Raw genomic sequence first — 14,518 nt, 5'->3', positions numbered from 1 at the left:
CACCAAGATGATGCAGGGACTTCCCTGGTGGTGGAGTGGTTAATAATCCACCTGCCAGTGCAGGGGACACGGGTTCAAGCCCTGGTCCGGGAAGATCCCACATGCCGCAGAGCAACTAAGCCCATGCGCCACAACCACTGAGGCTGCGCTCTAGAACCCATGCACCACCGAGCTCACTTGCCTAGAGCCCGTGCCCCACAAAAGGAGAAGCCACCACAACGAGAAGCCCATGCACTGCAATGAAGAGCAGTCCCTGCTCGCAGCAACTAGAGAAAGCCCGCGCACAGCAATGAAGACCCAACACAGCCAAAAATAAATAAATAAATTTATTTTTTTAAAAAAAGATGCAGGAAATATAATAGAAGCAGAAGTAAGATCTCGCCCAACAATTTTTATGTAATGTTAAATATAGCATTACCATGAAAAATCTCCAAGAATTTATTATCTTTTTTGTATAAATAACCTTCACTGCTCTTAAGTTTATGATCTCCTCTCCCGATTATTATTCTCAGGTCAAAAAAACAATTGAGGGCTTCCCTGGTGGCGCAGTGGTTGAGAGTCCGCCTGCCAATGCAGGGAACAGGTTCGTGCCCTGGTCCGGGAAGATCCCACATGGCACGGAGCGGCTGGGCCCATAAGCCATGGCCGCTAAGCCTGCACGTCCGGAGCCTGCGCTCCGCAACAGGAGAGGCCACAATAGTGAGAGGCCCGCATACCGCAAAAAAAAAAAGAAAGTCATCTAACAAATAAACCTTTAACAACCACCAAGTATGTCACTTTTATAAGGAAATTACTGAAATTTTGAGAAAAAATAAGGTAAAATAAACTGGAATCTAGAAAATTCAAGACACAAAAACTAAACTGTGATCCCTTGTATTTAAAAATCTTTAAAAACATTTTTTACCTCTGGTGGAGTTCCAGATCCACCCCGTTTTTCTCTCACACATTATTATAAAGAGAAACCACTCCAAAATAAAAATAATAATGTCCTGCATACTAAATACAGTCTTTAAAAAATGTTCCACATAAGAGCTCTTCCAAAGAAAAGCCACAAATTTTCCTTTAATATGGAAAGTAAGAGTTCCAGGCAGGTATCTCTTTTATAACAGTAAGTCTCTTAACAGTTTTAATATCCAGGTTTTATAAAACTATTGGCTACCATTCAATCTGAAATGTCTAATCCACAAAAAACATAAAGTATGAATAAGTATCTTGTTAAGTATCAGCATCTAGGAATTTATTAAAAATATACATTATTTCAGGCCCTACGTATTTATATGTCTCCCTCGTTTGACTTAAACAGGATAAACGTTCAAGTCTAAGAAATATCGTTCTTAACAGGGACACCAAAAAGAAGATTCCTATAATAAAATGTTCCCTACTTTTACAGGTTTGACACATTCTCCACAATAAATGAACATTCATTCATATTGCCAATGCAATTTTTGTTCTCTATCCATTATCATAAATTACAAAACGTATATCCCATCAGTTTGCAAAAAGTATGATGGGATAGTAGAATTAAAGATTCCACAAGTTTTTTTTTTATATCAAACCCTACTCATCTATTCAGTTTAACTCTTTAGCCCCCTGTCAAAACCTATCTAAACTCCCAAACCTAGAACTCTAGTGAGCAAGAGGCTAGAAGCACTTCAGCTGCCAATTAGAAAATACCTGGTCATTTGCTCTTATCATTTACACTATATCAAAAATATGGTTTACTAACAATGTACTACACTAAAATGATAAAATTCTATAATAATGACATTTAACTATCATATATATCAAAAGAATAGAATTTTTCTTGTATTCCAATATTCAGTACATTTGGCCTATGTAGGAGATCTGGCTGCATCTTTACATAAGACAGCCATGAGTATAATCATCACAGAGTGACCAGCGGTCTCGAAGTACCCTGGCCTCTCGTTGCTCTACCCTCTGAACTTCCCCCCAAAAGAGGGCTCCCTCAGTCTAATGACTGCAACTACCTACCATTCTCATATTCAAGTCTCATGGGTCAGATAAAGTGGCAGGGCATGTAGCATTGAAGGAATGACCCAAGATGCCTCTTACCCAGTCTCTCCACAATAATTTTATACTCTTATTTTCCATCTGGTACCTTTACACCCAGCCCTCTGGAGACCCTGCCCGTCAGTCAACCCACAGGTACAAAAATGAAAGAAAAGTTTGTGCTCCCAAGAGAAAAAGAAAGTTATTTTGGTTTCTGTTGCCACATGATGGAAATCTAGAGGCATTTAACATGAAAATATTTTAATACCTAGCAGACAGGTTCCATATGAATATACTTCAAGTACATCAGTGTTTAAATAAGCTGTTGTTGACTAGTATGGAAATCTAAGAATTTATAACATTAAAACCTCAAATACATTTCCTTATAGAGAAACAATCAGACTAGTGTATTTATAATACAATCAATTTGTAGCTGGGAAATGCCTTTACTAAGATATGTAAATCTTATTCAAGTGCATTTATAATACTCAAAAGCACACTATTAAAAAAAAAAATCACAGGACAGTCTTACTAACATCCCCCCCCATTGCCTCAAAAATTTTATAATTCAATTTAAACATGTTCAAGAAAAAAAACAATTAAAAAAAAAAAAGACAAATCTTTACATATAAAAATTAGTACCTGATCCATCTGTTCCTGAACCAGATCTGACAGACCCATCCGTGAAGGAAACAGATTCAGAATCGGAGTCGCTAGCCTCACTCCGGGTGTCATAATCATTTCCCTCTTCCTTCTGGTCTCTCTCATCCTGTTCATATTCTTCTTCTTCCTCCTCCTCCTCTTCCTCCTCCTCCTCCTCTTCCTCTTCTTCTTCCTCCTCTTCCTCCTCTCCATCATCATCCACCTCTTCATCTTCCTCTGCATCTTCTTCTACTTCTTCATCTTCCTCCACATCTTCCACCCCTTCCTCCTCATTCTCAGTGTTGTTGCCTTGCTCATCAGAAGAACCACTGCTGCCAGTCTCATGGTCAGAGCCATATTCTTCAGAGTTCACTTCCTCCTTGGAAGACTGGCTGGATCTGCTTGCACGTCTATCCACTTCAAGCCCAATTCTCTGATGTTTAAAGAAAAAGGGAATCAGCAGTCATATAACAGACAAGGTCAGAGTGAATAAATAGTTCTAGCCTCAAAAAGAACTGCTTTCTGTATTATATCTGCAATAATATTTACTACCTCAGAACCATCTGGTGTAGGGGATTTGACCCTCCTTTCAGGATCCCTTTTCCGCAGACATGTTTTCTCAGATTGACTCTTATAAGATTCTCTGGAGGCACTGCTTGACAAACGAATCTTCCGATCAGCTTCTAGACGTTTGTTTCTTTCAGATCTTTGATATTCCTCATTTTTATACTCTGTGACTGACTTTCCTTTTGTACTAACCATTCTTTTGTTATTGCTAACTGATGAGCTCAGTGGCTTAGAAATCAATTGTCTTGAATGAACAGAAGGCTTTTGTCGCTTTGTGTCAGTAGATTCCATTCGGTCACTTTTTCTTTTTGAACCTTAAAAATACAATGAAAAAAATATATATAAGAATTTGGGTATTAGACTTATTTCACCAAAGTTTAACAGGTAAATATATAAGAGAATAAAAGCCTCACTTCTTTAAAATGTTTTCTGAAATACCTTTACTCCAAAGTTAATCATAAAGAAAACACAGCTTTCAAACACTGGAATAAATACATGAGACATTTCACGCGTTTGGAAAAAAACATATTACTCTCATTCACATGGAATTGGGTACCACTGCTTCTCATGATTGTGCTTTTGGTGGTAAGTGCCTCAAGGAATAAGTACAAAAGCAAAGACTCTTTCTTAAGAAACTGATCTCTACTTTGCTATTTTAACAAAAATAGAAATCTTACATACCCTTTTTCTCATTTTTATCTTGTTCACTCTCTGGATTATAGAGTTCATCGTCCTGTTCTGGTACTTCAGTCAAAATATCATCTAGAACATTAAGTTCTCCATCTGGAAGCAAAAGATTAAAAAGTAACAGGGAAAAATCATTAACATTAAGCATTTATTTCTGAGTACTTACTGTGTTGAGGTTACGGAAGTATGAGAACATAACCTTCAAGGAGCTTTTATTTCAGGATCAAGACACAAGAATAATTCCTATAAAACGATATAAAGTAAAGGATATGATGCACAGCTCTGGTCTACAAAGTCAGGAGTATATATAATCCATAAGGTATGAAAGGATATACTGGGGTACAAAAAGAAAAAGTGAGACCTTCTGTATTTGTAGCTCATCCTTTAATGTCTAATGTTTGTACCTGCTTTAAAATGTGCACAATAATAAAAATACATGTGTATAATATTTAAATAAACATACATTTATCAAAGATTGTGTACTCCGGGCAGAATACTTATTACCATTGTACAGTCGAGAAATCTGGCACACTCCAGCTTAACCAAGCAATCAAGATTAACATCACTAGCAGTGGGTCAAATCAACAACATGGAACCCCTGGAATGATGCACTATGAATAGAAAAATTCTGTGATATTCCTATGCAAAACCTAAACCTATACATGAGTAAACAAACATCAAACCAACCTAAATTTAGAGGCATCCAAAAATGTCACAGTTCATTCATGAAATACAAACACTAAGGAAATACTTCAGATTAAAGGAGACTAAAAGATACAATAACTGACACAGCACATTATCTGAGACAACTGAAAAACTAGTGAAATCTAAACAAGATCTGTAGATTACAAGTATCAATGTCAATTTCCTGATTTTGATAGTACTGCAGTTAAGTAAAAGAGAATTCTACTTTTTAGGAAATACATACGTAACTATTTAGGGGCAAAAAAGCATCATGTCTACAACTGACAAAAGAGGGAGAAAGAATGAGTCAGAAAGACAAATGTGGTAAAAATGTTAACATTTGTGGAACGTGGCTGAAAAGCAAAAGCATTCTTTGTACTATCCTTACAGCTATCCTGTTTGTCTGAAATAATGTCCAAGTAAGTTAAAAGAAGAAAATTACTGACGGGGTACACAATCAAAAACATTTGAGGCTGCTGGCATGGACTATAAAAGTATAACTTGTTCAGACAAGGAAACTTGACTGTAATTGATACAGTCAATGATTGTGAAAATTTAGAACTCAGTTTTATTACCCCATCACCTTCCCTACCCCCAACCCAGTCCAACTGGATAAAATAAGTCTTAGAAATACATGCAACTATGTATTTACTACTTTAAACTGATTTTTTTTTTCAAATAAGGCACTAAAGCTAATGGTAAATGTTTTGACACTAAATATCCTGGCATCAAAAAATATCTTCCAAATCTAAGGTGACGTAAAGAGAGGTATAAAATCATAAAAACTGATGAGATAGGACAATTGTATCACAGCTCCAGCCAAAAAGGAAAGCCCACTAAAATTATAGCAAGGATTATTAACCTGAGGTCTATGAACAGGTTAGATGGAGTTCAAATATCCCCCAAGAGGGACAGAAATCAGTGACTCAAGAGAACTAAAACAGATAATGTAGGCATAATAAGAAGGAAAGCAAGGTTACACAGGATATGGAAAAGGTAACAATGTATCTTCCTCTGTGCTTGGAGTCACTGCTGCTACTTAATAACACTGACACATACACACTACTATATATAAAATAGATAACTAATAAGGACCTACTGTATAGCACAGGGAACTCTACTCAACTCTCTGTAATGGCCTATATGGGAAAAGAATCTAAAAAAGAGTGGATATATGTATTTGTATAACAGATTCACTCTGCTGTACACCTGAAACTAACACAACATTGTAAATCAATTACACCCCAATAAAAATTAAAAAAAAAAACACTGAAAATTACCTATGCTTGGAATAGCATCGTAATTGATTTCTTTGGTAAGAATGCTTTTCTGTACTTTACCATTTTTCTAAAATGAATATATACTATACAGACTGTTATCATTTTTATTTACTTATTTTCTTAAATGGTACTGAAAATCAAGATATGCCAACCAAAAAGGCTTCTCTCATCCTCTGGGTTCATGTTTTCACTGAGGAAATTCCCTGAAGACCTGAATGGTGGCAAACACAATTTTTGGACGTTATATTGTAAATAAAAAATAAAAACATACAATTTGATTTTTTAAAACCCAAGTTTTTCAGATATTCAATTATTCTTAGGTCAAAGCTCTCTAGTCAGTAAAAAGTGGGTCCAACAGATCTTGAAAAATAAGATATCTGTAGAAGCAAAAGAAAAAACATACAACTAGGACAGCAAAATAGGCAATTAAGTAAATACAGTGCTACACAAATCTTTTCATGAAATACTAGTTCTTGATTAGAAATATCCACTTCAAAAGCCTGAACATTCACATGAACTTTTATACATGCTAAATCCAGACATGCTAAACACAGAATGAAATAACTGTGCAGGTTAATTAATCAATTTAAATTTCAGACATGCCTAAATCATGGTTTCCCTATAAAAAGGGTATTACTGTCTTAAAAAGCTTTAACAAATAATTTTATTAGTCAAATTCAAAGATTGGTTGCAGTTTTAGAAAGCATCTACAAAATTTTAAAATATTAATCAATACTTGCTTTTCTAACATTTTATCACTTTCACACATATCATACATGACACACACAAGGTATGTTTTAGATCCAATACTCTGCAGATAAAGAAACAGAAGCTCAGAAATTCAAGTTGAGCAAATTCACACGTCTAGAGTTCAGGCTTTCTAAATTTACGGTTAAATCAGATGGGGGACATTAAAATCATCTTTTTTTTTTTAACATCTTTATTGAGGTATAATTGCTTTACATTTTGTGTTAGTTGCTACTGTATAACAAAGTGAATAAGCTATATATATACATCTATCCCCATATCTCTTCCCTCTTGCGTCTCCCTCCCACACTCCCTATCCCACCCCTCTAGGTGGTCACAAAGCAGGAGCTGATCTCCCTGTGCTATGCGGCTGCTTCCCCCCAGCTATCTATTTTACATTTGGTAGTGTATATATGTCAATGTCAATGTATATATGTCAACTCTCTCACTTTGTCTCAGCTTACCCCTTTCCCCTCCCTGTATCCTCAAGTCCATCTCTATGTCTGCGTCTTTATTCCTGTCTTGCCCCTAGGTTCATCAGAACCCTTTTTTTTCTTTAGATTCCATATATATATATGTGTTAGCATACAGTATTTATTTTTCTCTTTCTGACTTACTTCACTCTGTATGATAGACTTTAGGTCCATCCACCTCACTACAAATAACTCAGTTTTGTTTCTTTTTATGGCTGAGTAATATTCCATTGTATATATGTGCCACATCTTCTTTATCCATTCATCTGTCGATGGACACTTAGGTTGCTTCCATGTCCTGGCTATTATAAAATAAGCATCTTCAAACAAAATATAAGAAAACAAAACTACAAAGTATCACTGAAAGGTCATGTGCACTAGTAGATCAATTCCAAATTAGTGCACCAGAAAGCTCCATATTACCAACATTATAGCACCTTAAATTTACTTTAAGATCAACCATAACATCCTCACTTGATGGTCTACAAATTTTTATCCATATTATAGTCTATGACATCAAAAACCTAACTGTGGGAAAAAAAAAAAACCTAACTGTGGTTTTATCACAGTATCAGCCAACTAATAAGACCTGCAGGACAAATTCAGCCCATGGCCTATTTTTGACTGGCAAGATATAAATGGTTTCTTCATTTTTAAGGTTGTGTCTTAAAAAAAAGGAAAGAATATATGACGAAGACCTTATGTGGCCCACAAAGCCTAAAATATTATTTTCTATCTGACCCCGATAATAAAAGATCACATTTTAATTTACTTCTCTCCACCACTGAAATCGCTTATATATTTGCTGAAATATGATACATAGGAGCAAGAGATTTGTATTTGGAAGCAAGAAAATCCAGGTCATCATTTAAGAGCTAGGTATCTTTAGGAAAGTCCCAGTCTCAGCTCCAGTTTCTTCACCTCTGAAAAGAGGCATTTAGAATAAAAAGATCAGTGTTTGGGGAAGGGAAGGGGGTGGACAGGGCAGTTATTTGATGCTTCTGAACCTTTTGTTAATGACTAGGGTACATGATACACAAAATCTGGTCCAGCACATAAAATAAAATCCTCTTTTCTCAATAAGACAAATGCATAAATGTTCCTACTATCTACTGCTGTAAGTTTAACATGCTACCCCAAAAACTTGGTGACTTAAAACAATACAGTTATTTACTATTATTGCTTATGGTTCTGAGGCTCAACTAGGGTCTCTCACGTGGCTGCAGTTAAAGGTTAGCTAGAATCATCTGAAGGCTTGCTTATTCACATACCTTGGCTGGGAAGTCTCAGAACAGCTGGGGTTCCTAGGGCACTCCTTTCTATGGTCACTCTCCCCCATGACAGCTTCAGCGTAGGCCGACCTCTTTCATGGTGGTTTAGAGCTTTCATGGTGGTTTAGGCAGAAGCTCAGCAACAGTGCCACAGTATTTTATTCAGAGACAATCACAAAAGTCTACTCAGGTTCAAAGAGAGGAGCTATGGACTCCACCTATTGTTGGTTGAAATGTTAAATACTTGATAGATGTTTTCAAAACTACCACCACCTGCTTAGTTTTGCTTAAACTTAGGGGTTTTAATTATAAATATAAGGAGTACTCTTAAAAACCAAAATCTGGTTTAAAAAGGTGAGAGAGTTCATAGTATTGGGTTATAAAGCTAACAAGCTGCTTCCTCTGACCACTTCATTCATTGGCTAGAGAAAGGAGTTTGTATATATTTTAATTCATGTTTTCAATTTAAAATGAATTAGTTATAAAGAAAGATTATTTTAGTAGTCTCAGAAGCTACTACTATTAAAGACTATCTATCACTGGCATATCCTTTTTAGAAAGAAATAACTATGTCTTTAAGAGATAAAGTAACATCCACCGGTTCTCTAGGGTGACTCTCTTTAAACTACTTTAATGTTTTAAATCACTCACTTTATCCTGAAATTTAGCATTATTATTCTGTATAGTGATATGTACATATACAATTTCTTCACAGTAGTTTGACACCAGCACCTTAAGAATATTAGCAATAAAATGAACAAAGGCTAGCAAATGCCAGGTTAAGAATTCTATATAAAAAATAACTCAAATGCAGTATTTCTACAGTTAAAGCACTTCATTTTTTTTGAGAAGTCTATATAAAGAACTATACAGTCTTTTTAAAAAAATCCTTTTAAAACCCTGAAAATTGTGTTTTAGATGCCACAACAAAATGAATTTTTCCACAATATGTCAGTGCAACAAATTAACTCAAATGAAACACAAATAAACAGTATTACCATTTACAGCTAAAGTTCAAATCCATTCAAAGTTATACACTAACAGCCTGTAGGATGAATCTAGCTCTTGGATGCTTTGTTTTTGAAAGTGCCAAGGATTTAATATAAAAATCCAGACCCTACATTTAAAAAAAAAGACTATTTGATCACTAGGGGCCCAGACTCCCATCTGAAAAAAACCAGATGGAGCAGTCCTGATAGTCTTATGTTAAGACACAGAGAAGGTAACTTATGTCATAGTTTTGCATGAGACAATCTGGGTTTATGCCCCATACATCAGTGTATTTACTAATATTGCCTGAACATATACCATGCTTACTCCTTTACTGTCTATAACCTAACACTCACCATTACCTACAGTACTAAGTAAGTACTTTATCTGCCTGACCCTAGAATGCATATAAACCCACAACTCCTGAACAACACTGATGTTAAATAACTGCAAGAAAATTTAAGGTTCAAGACACTGAGGCACAGGGACACCAAACTTCAGTTTTAGTATATATGATACTTTGTGGAAGAGTAGGAATGCTAAAGGGGACAAGCCTATTCAACTCAAGTGGATTAACTGCCTTGACCGAATACAAGTGCTATGTCGGATCTTACAAATTTTCGAGAGGATTCCCAAATTCAGATTTTTATTTGAAATTGTCTTTTAAATGCTGCCTCAATTAAAAACAAAACAAAGCAGGCTACTGCTAGCTTGATTCCTCTATGGAAATGCAATAATCTGTGAACGTTTTGCATTCACAATATATGATGTTTTTATACGGACTTCATTATCATCACTTGTTAAGCAAGCATAATCTTAGTTATCACAAACTATCGATATTATTAACAAACTGAGTTTTGGGAAAGAGGTACAGATCCATGGGTATAGGAAGCAAAACAAGGAAACAAAAAATATCCCAAATGAAGCCCAAAGAATTAAAGTACTGTGACTTAAATCTCAGTTCTGAATCCAAATTTAATGCTGTTTCCACTCTACCAGAATCACACCTCAACCTTGAAATTCCTGGCCCACGAAGGCCACAAACCTTAACTCCAGGGATATCAGTGTAGAAAATTAACCTTTATCTGAGACGCAGTTCATTTTTTTGACCCAGGAAGCTTCTGGGTTAGGAGATACAAAGTACTATTTATTTCAGGATCCAGCATCAGACTAAGACCTGAAATATTTAAAGAAAAAAAAAAAAAACAAAAAACTGGGTACTTAAATATACTACTTATTTTGTTTTCCAATACAGGGCACCATAATACATTACAGTTTTTATTTTAATTCACTTAATGTAGTTTTAGTCGGGTTTGGCAACGTAGCAAGATTTCCTGGAGCCTCCCCTTCTGTTGTATTGTACATTAGACCAGTCTCTCAGTTACTTTTTTGTCACTCAAAACCGTCATTCTTCAAGAAGTGTAGAGACTTGGATTTCCTATACCATCCAAATTTCCTGTCTTCCAAAACGCATACAATTGAAGTCTAAGGAGGGCATTTGTAATTTTTTTCTCCTACTTCTATTATGGGTAAAACAAATATATCGGAATATCAAATACATACTCTATGCTTTACAAAGCCCTAACTAAAGTGGACCAAGTCAATCTAACCCTAAGGACTTACTATAGTGAGGGCTACAGTGTGTATACACATATATGTGTGTATATATAACCATGCATACATATTTATATTTATTTGCCTGCATGAGTGTGTGTACGTATATAATTTAAACTGGGAAACTCTTAACTTTGGACATCAATAGCAAATATCACATAACTAGTCATAACTAGTCAGTCATTAATGAAGTCCAACCTTGAGCTAATGATTTACAATCTTCTAAATCATTTATTCGAGGCACTGAGACATAATTACTGTACACCAGGAACCTGGTAAACAAGACATACTCCTGGCCTTCATGGAGCTTCCAGTCTGGTAATGCAGAAAACATGTTACTTTCAAAAGTGGTACCTCATTATCCACATTTTAGATACATTAAACTTGTATAACTGTTCTTCAGAGAGAAATTTTTAAGAGCTTAAGAAATAAAATATAAACCAGGTGTTTATAATGGAAAACATAGAAAAATGGCAATTAACACTAGTTAATACCACCAACATTCCAACATCTTCCACATCTACTTTTTGGACAATCACCACAGGAATCAGGAAGCTGGCAAATTCTCCAGTTATAGGCTTCACTTTCTAGGTATGGGTATTACAGAAGCATTTATAGAAGGTAATGTCTGCTTATTACACAGCTAATGTGCAAAGCCCAATAATCCAAGGACTTTATAACTGAAGTGTTGTAACTGCTCTGTGATTTATAGCAAATTTCTGCAACTTAAACTCATTTCTTATCAAGATCTTACACCACTTACGGAATCTTTCAAGAAAGGACTTAAGGTTTGTGACATGTCTAAGATTTGTGACAGGGTTTACCTTTACAATTTCCTAGTGTTTCATTGTCATCCTACTGATGACAATAAGTACTTAGCTTCCCATTTTTCCCTGTTCAACATGAAAAGAAAGAGTCAAGCATTAATTCTAATTCTGGCTATTATTCTAGCTGTTTGACAAAGATCAAGAAAGTGAGACACCCTAGGCCTCAGTTTCCATACATGCAAAGTGGGTTATTCTAGAAATCTGCTCATTCCAAAATTAAATAAGCAATTCCAGTAGGTATGTATCTGCTAGCTTTCCCAGTAAACTAGAGACAATCTTAAACTATAAGTACTTACATCATAAATTCTGAAATGAAGCTGAATTATGAAAATTAATTTTTTAAAAACTACACAAATGGGAGGCCTTTCAGAAGCTGGACAATTTATCCTGAGTATTGCTAATAGGTGGCATTACTACTTCCCAATAATAGTTACAAAGTTTATGCATTTAGACGTTTTCATCACTAAATCCGTTTCTGAAACAAAATTTATAAAACATCACCTACTTTTTTCCTCCGTGTACAATATTGTGTCTACTCCATAAATGACTTACAACTATGTTCACCTTAACAGACACTGAACTCTTGAGAAGTACTGAGCTTTTACTCATTTTTTATCTAGTTCATCTCACCCACCACAACCACCACCCACTCCCATACACACAGATCACAGATTACACTCTGAAACAATCAAATGTTGACTGAATTAATTCTTCCTGATTAAAATCATCTACTTAATACTACTTTACTACTAATTAAAAGCAGTTTCTTTTATTCACTAACACCATGTAATCCTATGATCACATTCCTTCTGGACTTCTCAAAAGGAAGGGAGAGGCTTTTTAGGATTCGTTTAAGGAAGGAAAATTGAACTACTAAAACCTAATCACCGAGTTGCTTTGAGATAGGAGCCATATCTTAAACATATTCCCACCCACTCCGTTGCCCAAGCCTGTCCCTATTATTGAGCAGTTCACTGATTCATGAAAACTCTTTCAAGGAGAAAAATGAGAGGTCACAAGTCTAATGGAACTTGACTCTACAGCCCACTTAACAAATCCTCCCTCCCCCAAATCAATTAGCCACACAAAAGAGTAGATCCGTAAAATACAGGACAGCAGCTGGCCAGATTTTTATCAACCATAACCTTGCCAAATCTATCATGGTAATCTTAGGGTTGTAAAAAACCTTAACGTACCATCCAATCTAGACCACTCTCCAGACTTGTACTGATTCAGGATCTACATTAACATTTCCAGGGCTTGGAAGGTCGGTATTTAAAAAGACATGACATTTCATTCTGGCAACATCAGTTCTTCCCATATTTAAAGTAACTGTAGCCCTCCGACTCTCTACAAACTGTATCCATTTGTTCCTGGTTGTACCCTCTAGGAACTACGCACAACGTGTGTCTATCACAATAGTGGCCAGGATTTTTCCTGCCTGGCCTAAATCACATAATCATCTTTTCAAACATCACGTTTTCCAAAATAAGTATCTGAGGAACCAAACAGGCCATTCTTGCCACTCTGCCTATTTAACAGAACAGCCATAAGTTACTCGTAGACATTTCGCGAAATTATCTACCTATATCACTTCTTAAATATGCTTACTTAGTAGATTACCAGCTTTAAGGGTATTAAGGGTTTTCGAAATTCAGCCTAACAGAAAAGGCTGTTTTGAAGATACGCATTACATCCGCATACCACTACCAGGAAATAAACCTAAGGGCCTGCAACTCAGAACAGGCCTTCTCTCTGCCGCGCCCAGGACACATAAACGTTAAGTGAAGAAGGGAATTAGGATTAAAGAAAAATCCAAGGCTAGATGAAGTGTTAGGTTATGTGGAGACCGAGGACGAAAGGGCAGGCCTTGTCTTTTCCAATGAGTCCAAGCGTCTCGATGGAGAGACCGGCTCCGCGCGGAGGAAGCTAACCTCCCCTACCCACAACGACGACCACGGCTCCGTCGACCCACTCCCGAGCCCCACCTCCGCCCATCACCTTTCTCCGCACTAACCTTTCTCCTCTCGGCTGTCGGCCGCCATTGCTCCCCTCTTGTTTCCGCTGCTGCCGCCGCAGCCGCCACCGCCGCTTCGACGCGACTCGCGCGGGCGCCGCAGCCGCGGCAGCAGAACCACAGGCGCGTCCGTCAGTCCGTCCGCTGGGCTTGCGCGCTTCGCACGTTAGCCTCTACCACTCACCCTTCCCGACCCACCCTTTCTCCCCACTTCTTCCCTTTCTCCCTTTTCCCCTTTCCTCCTTTCACTCCTGCCTCCCCCACCCCAGGCCCAGCCTTCCCGTTGGGGCTTAGGAACGGGAGGCGGTAACGGGGAGGGAAGGGAAACAGATGGCGACAGCGGGCGGCGCTAAAATGGAGCCTGCTTCCTGCGTGAAACAATCCCCCTCCCAAAATGCCCTGCGCTGTTTACGCTTCGTTCCTCCCTGGGAACGTCACAGTGCGGAGAGGGCGGGGTGGCAGGTCAGGCAAGAACGTGACGTAACGTCAGCACGTTGCCCCGCCCCCCGCAGCCCGGAAGTCCCTGGAATGAGTTCTATTTCTAGCGATAAAAGTCTCCCAAGTTTACGGGGAGCCAGCTGCGCTGGGTATTCCCAGGTGGCTCAGGTTTCTCACCTGAAGCGCCTATTAACGGAGCTTCCAGCCTCAAAGCAAAGATGCTTTCTGTCGCTCCGCGGGACACCTGATTCAGTTCTGGAAATTGGAGACT

The 14,518-nt window shown here is 37.4% G+C and overlaps 1 protein-coding gene across 6 annotated transcripts in view; it reads right to left on the bottom strand.

Annotated features, from left to right (window-relative positions):
• The window catches only part of LOC307185766 (YTH domain-containing protein 1), a 35,053-nt gene extending 20,857 nt beyond the window's left edge, over nucleotides 1-14,196 (bottom strand). For all 6 annotated transcript variants that reach the window (XM_079920266.1, XM_079920267.1, XM_079920268.1 and 3 more), the window contains exons 1-4: nucleotides 13,810-14,196; nucleotides 3,901-4,002; nucleotides 3,205-3,533; nucleotides 2,653-3,085 (exon numbers count right to left, since the gene is read on the bottom strand). In XM_079920266.1, the coding sequence (XP_079776392.1) occupies nucleotides 2,653-3,085; nucleotides 3,205-3,533; nucleotides 3,901-4,002; nucleotides 13,810-13,837 (892 nt within the window). In that variant the 5' untranslated portion in view covers nucleotides 13,838-14,196. The remainder of the gene's footprint in view (nucleotides 1-2,652; nucleotides 3,086-3,204; nucleotides 3,534-3,900; nucleotides 4,003-13,809) is intronic.
• Between the last annotated feature and the right edge of the window lie 322 nt (nucleotides 14,197-14,518).

This window comes from Stenella coeruleoalba (assembly GCF_951394435.1).
Source record: "Stenella coeruleoalba genome assembly, chromosome: 4".
Taxonomy (NCBI): Eukaryota; Metazoa; Chordata; class Mammalia; order Artiodactyla; family Delphinidae; genus Stenella; species Stenella coeruleoalba.
The sequence above is the reverse complement of the archived record's forward strand: the minus strand, read 5'-3'. Positions and strand labels throughout refer to the sequence as shown.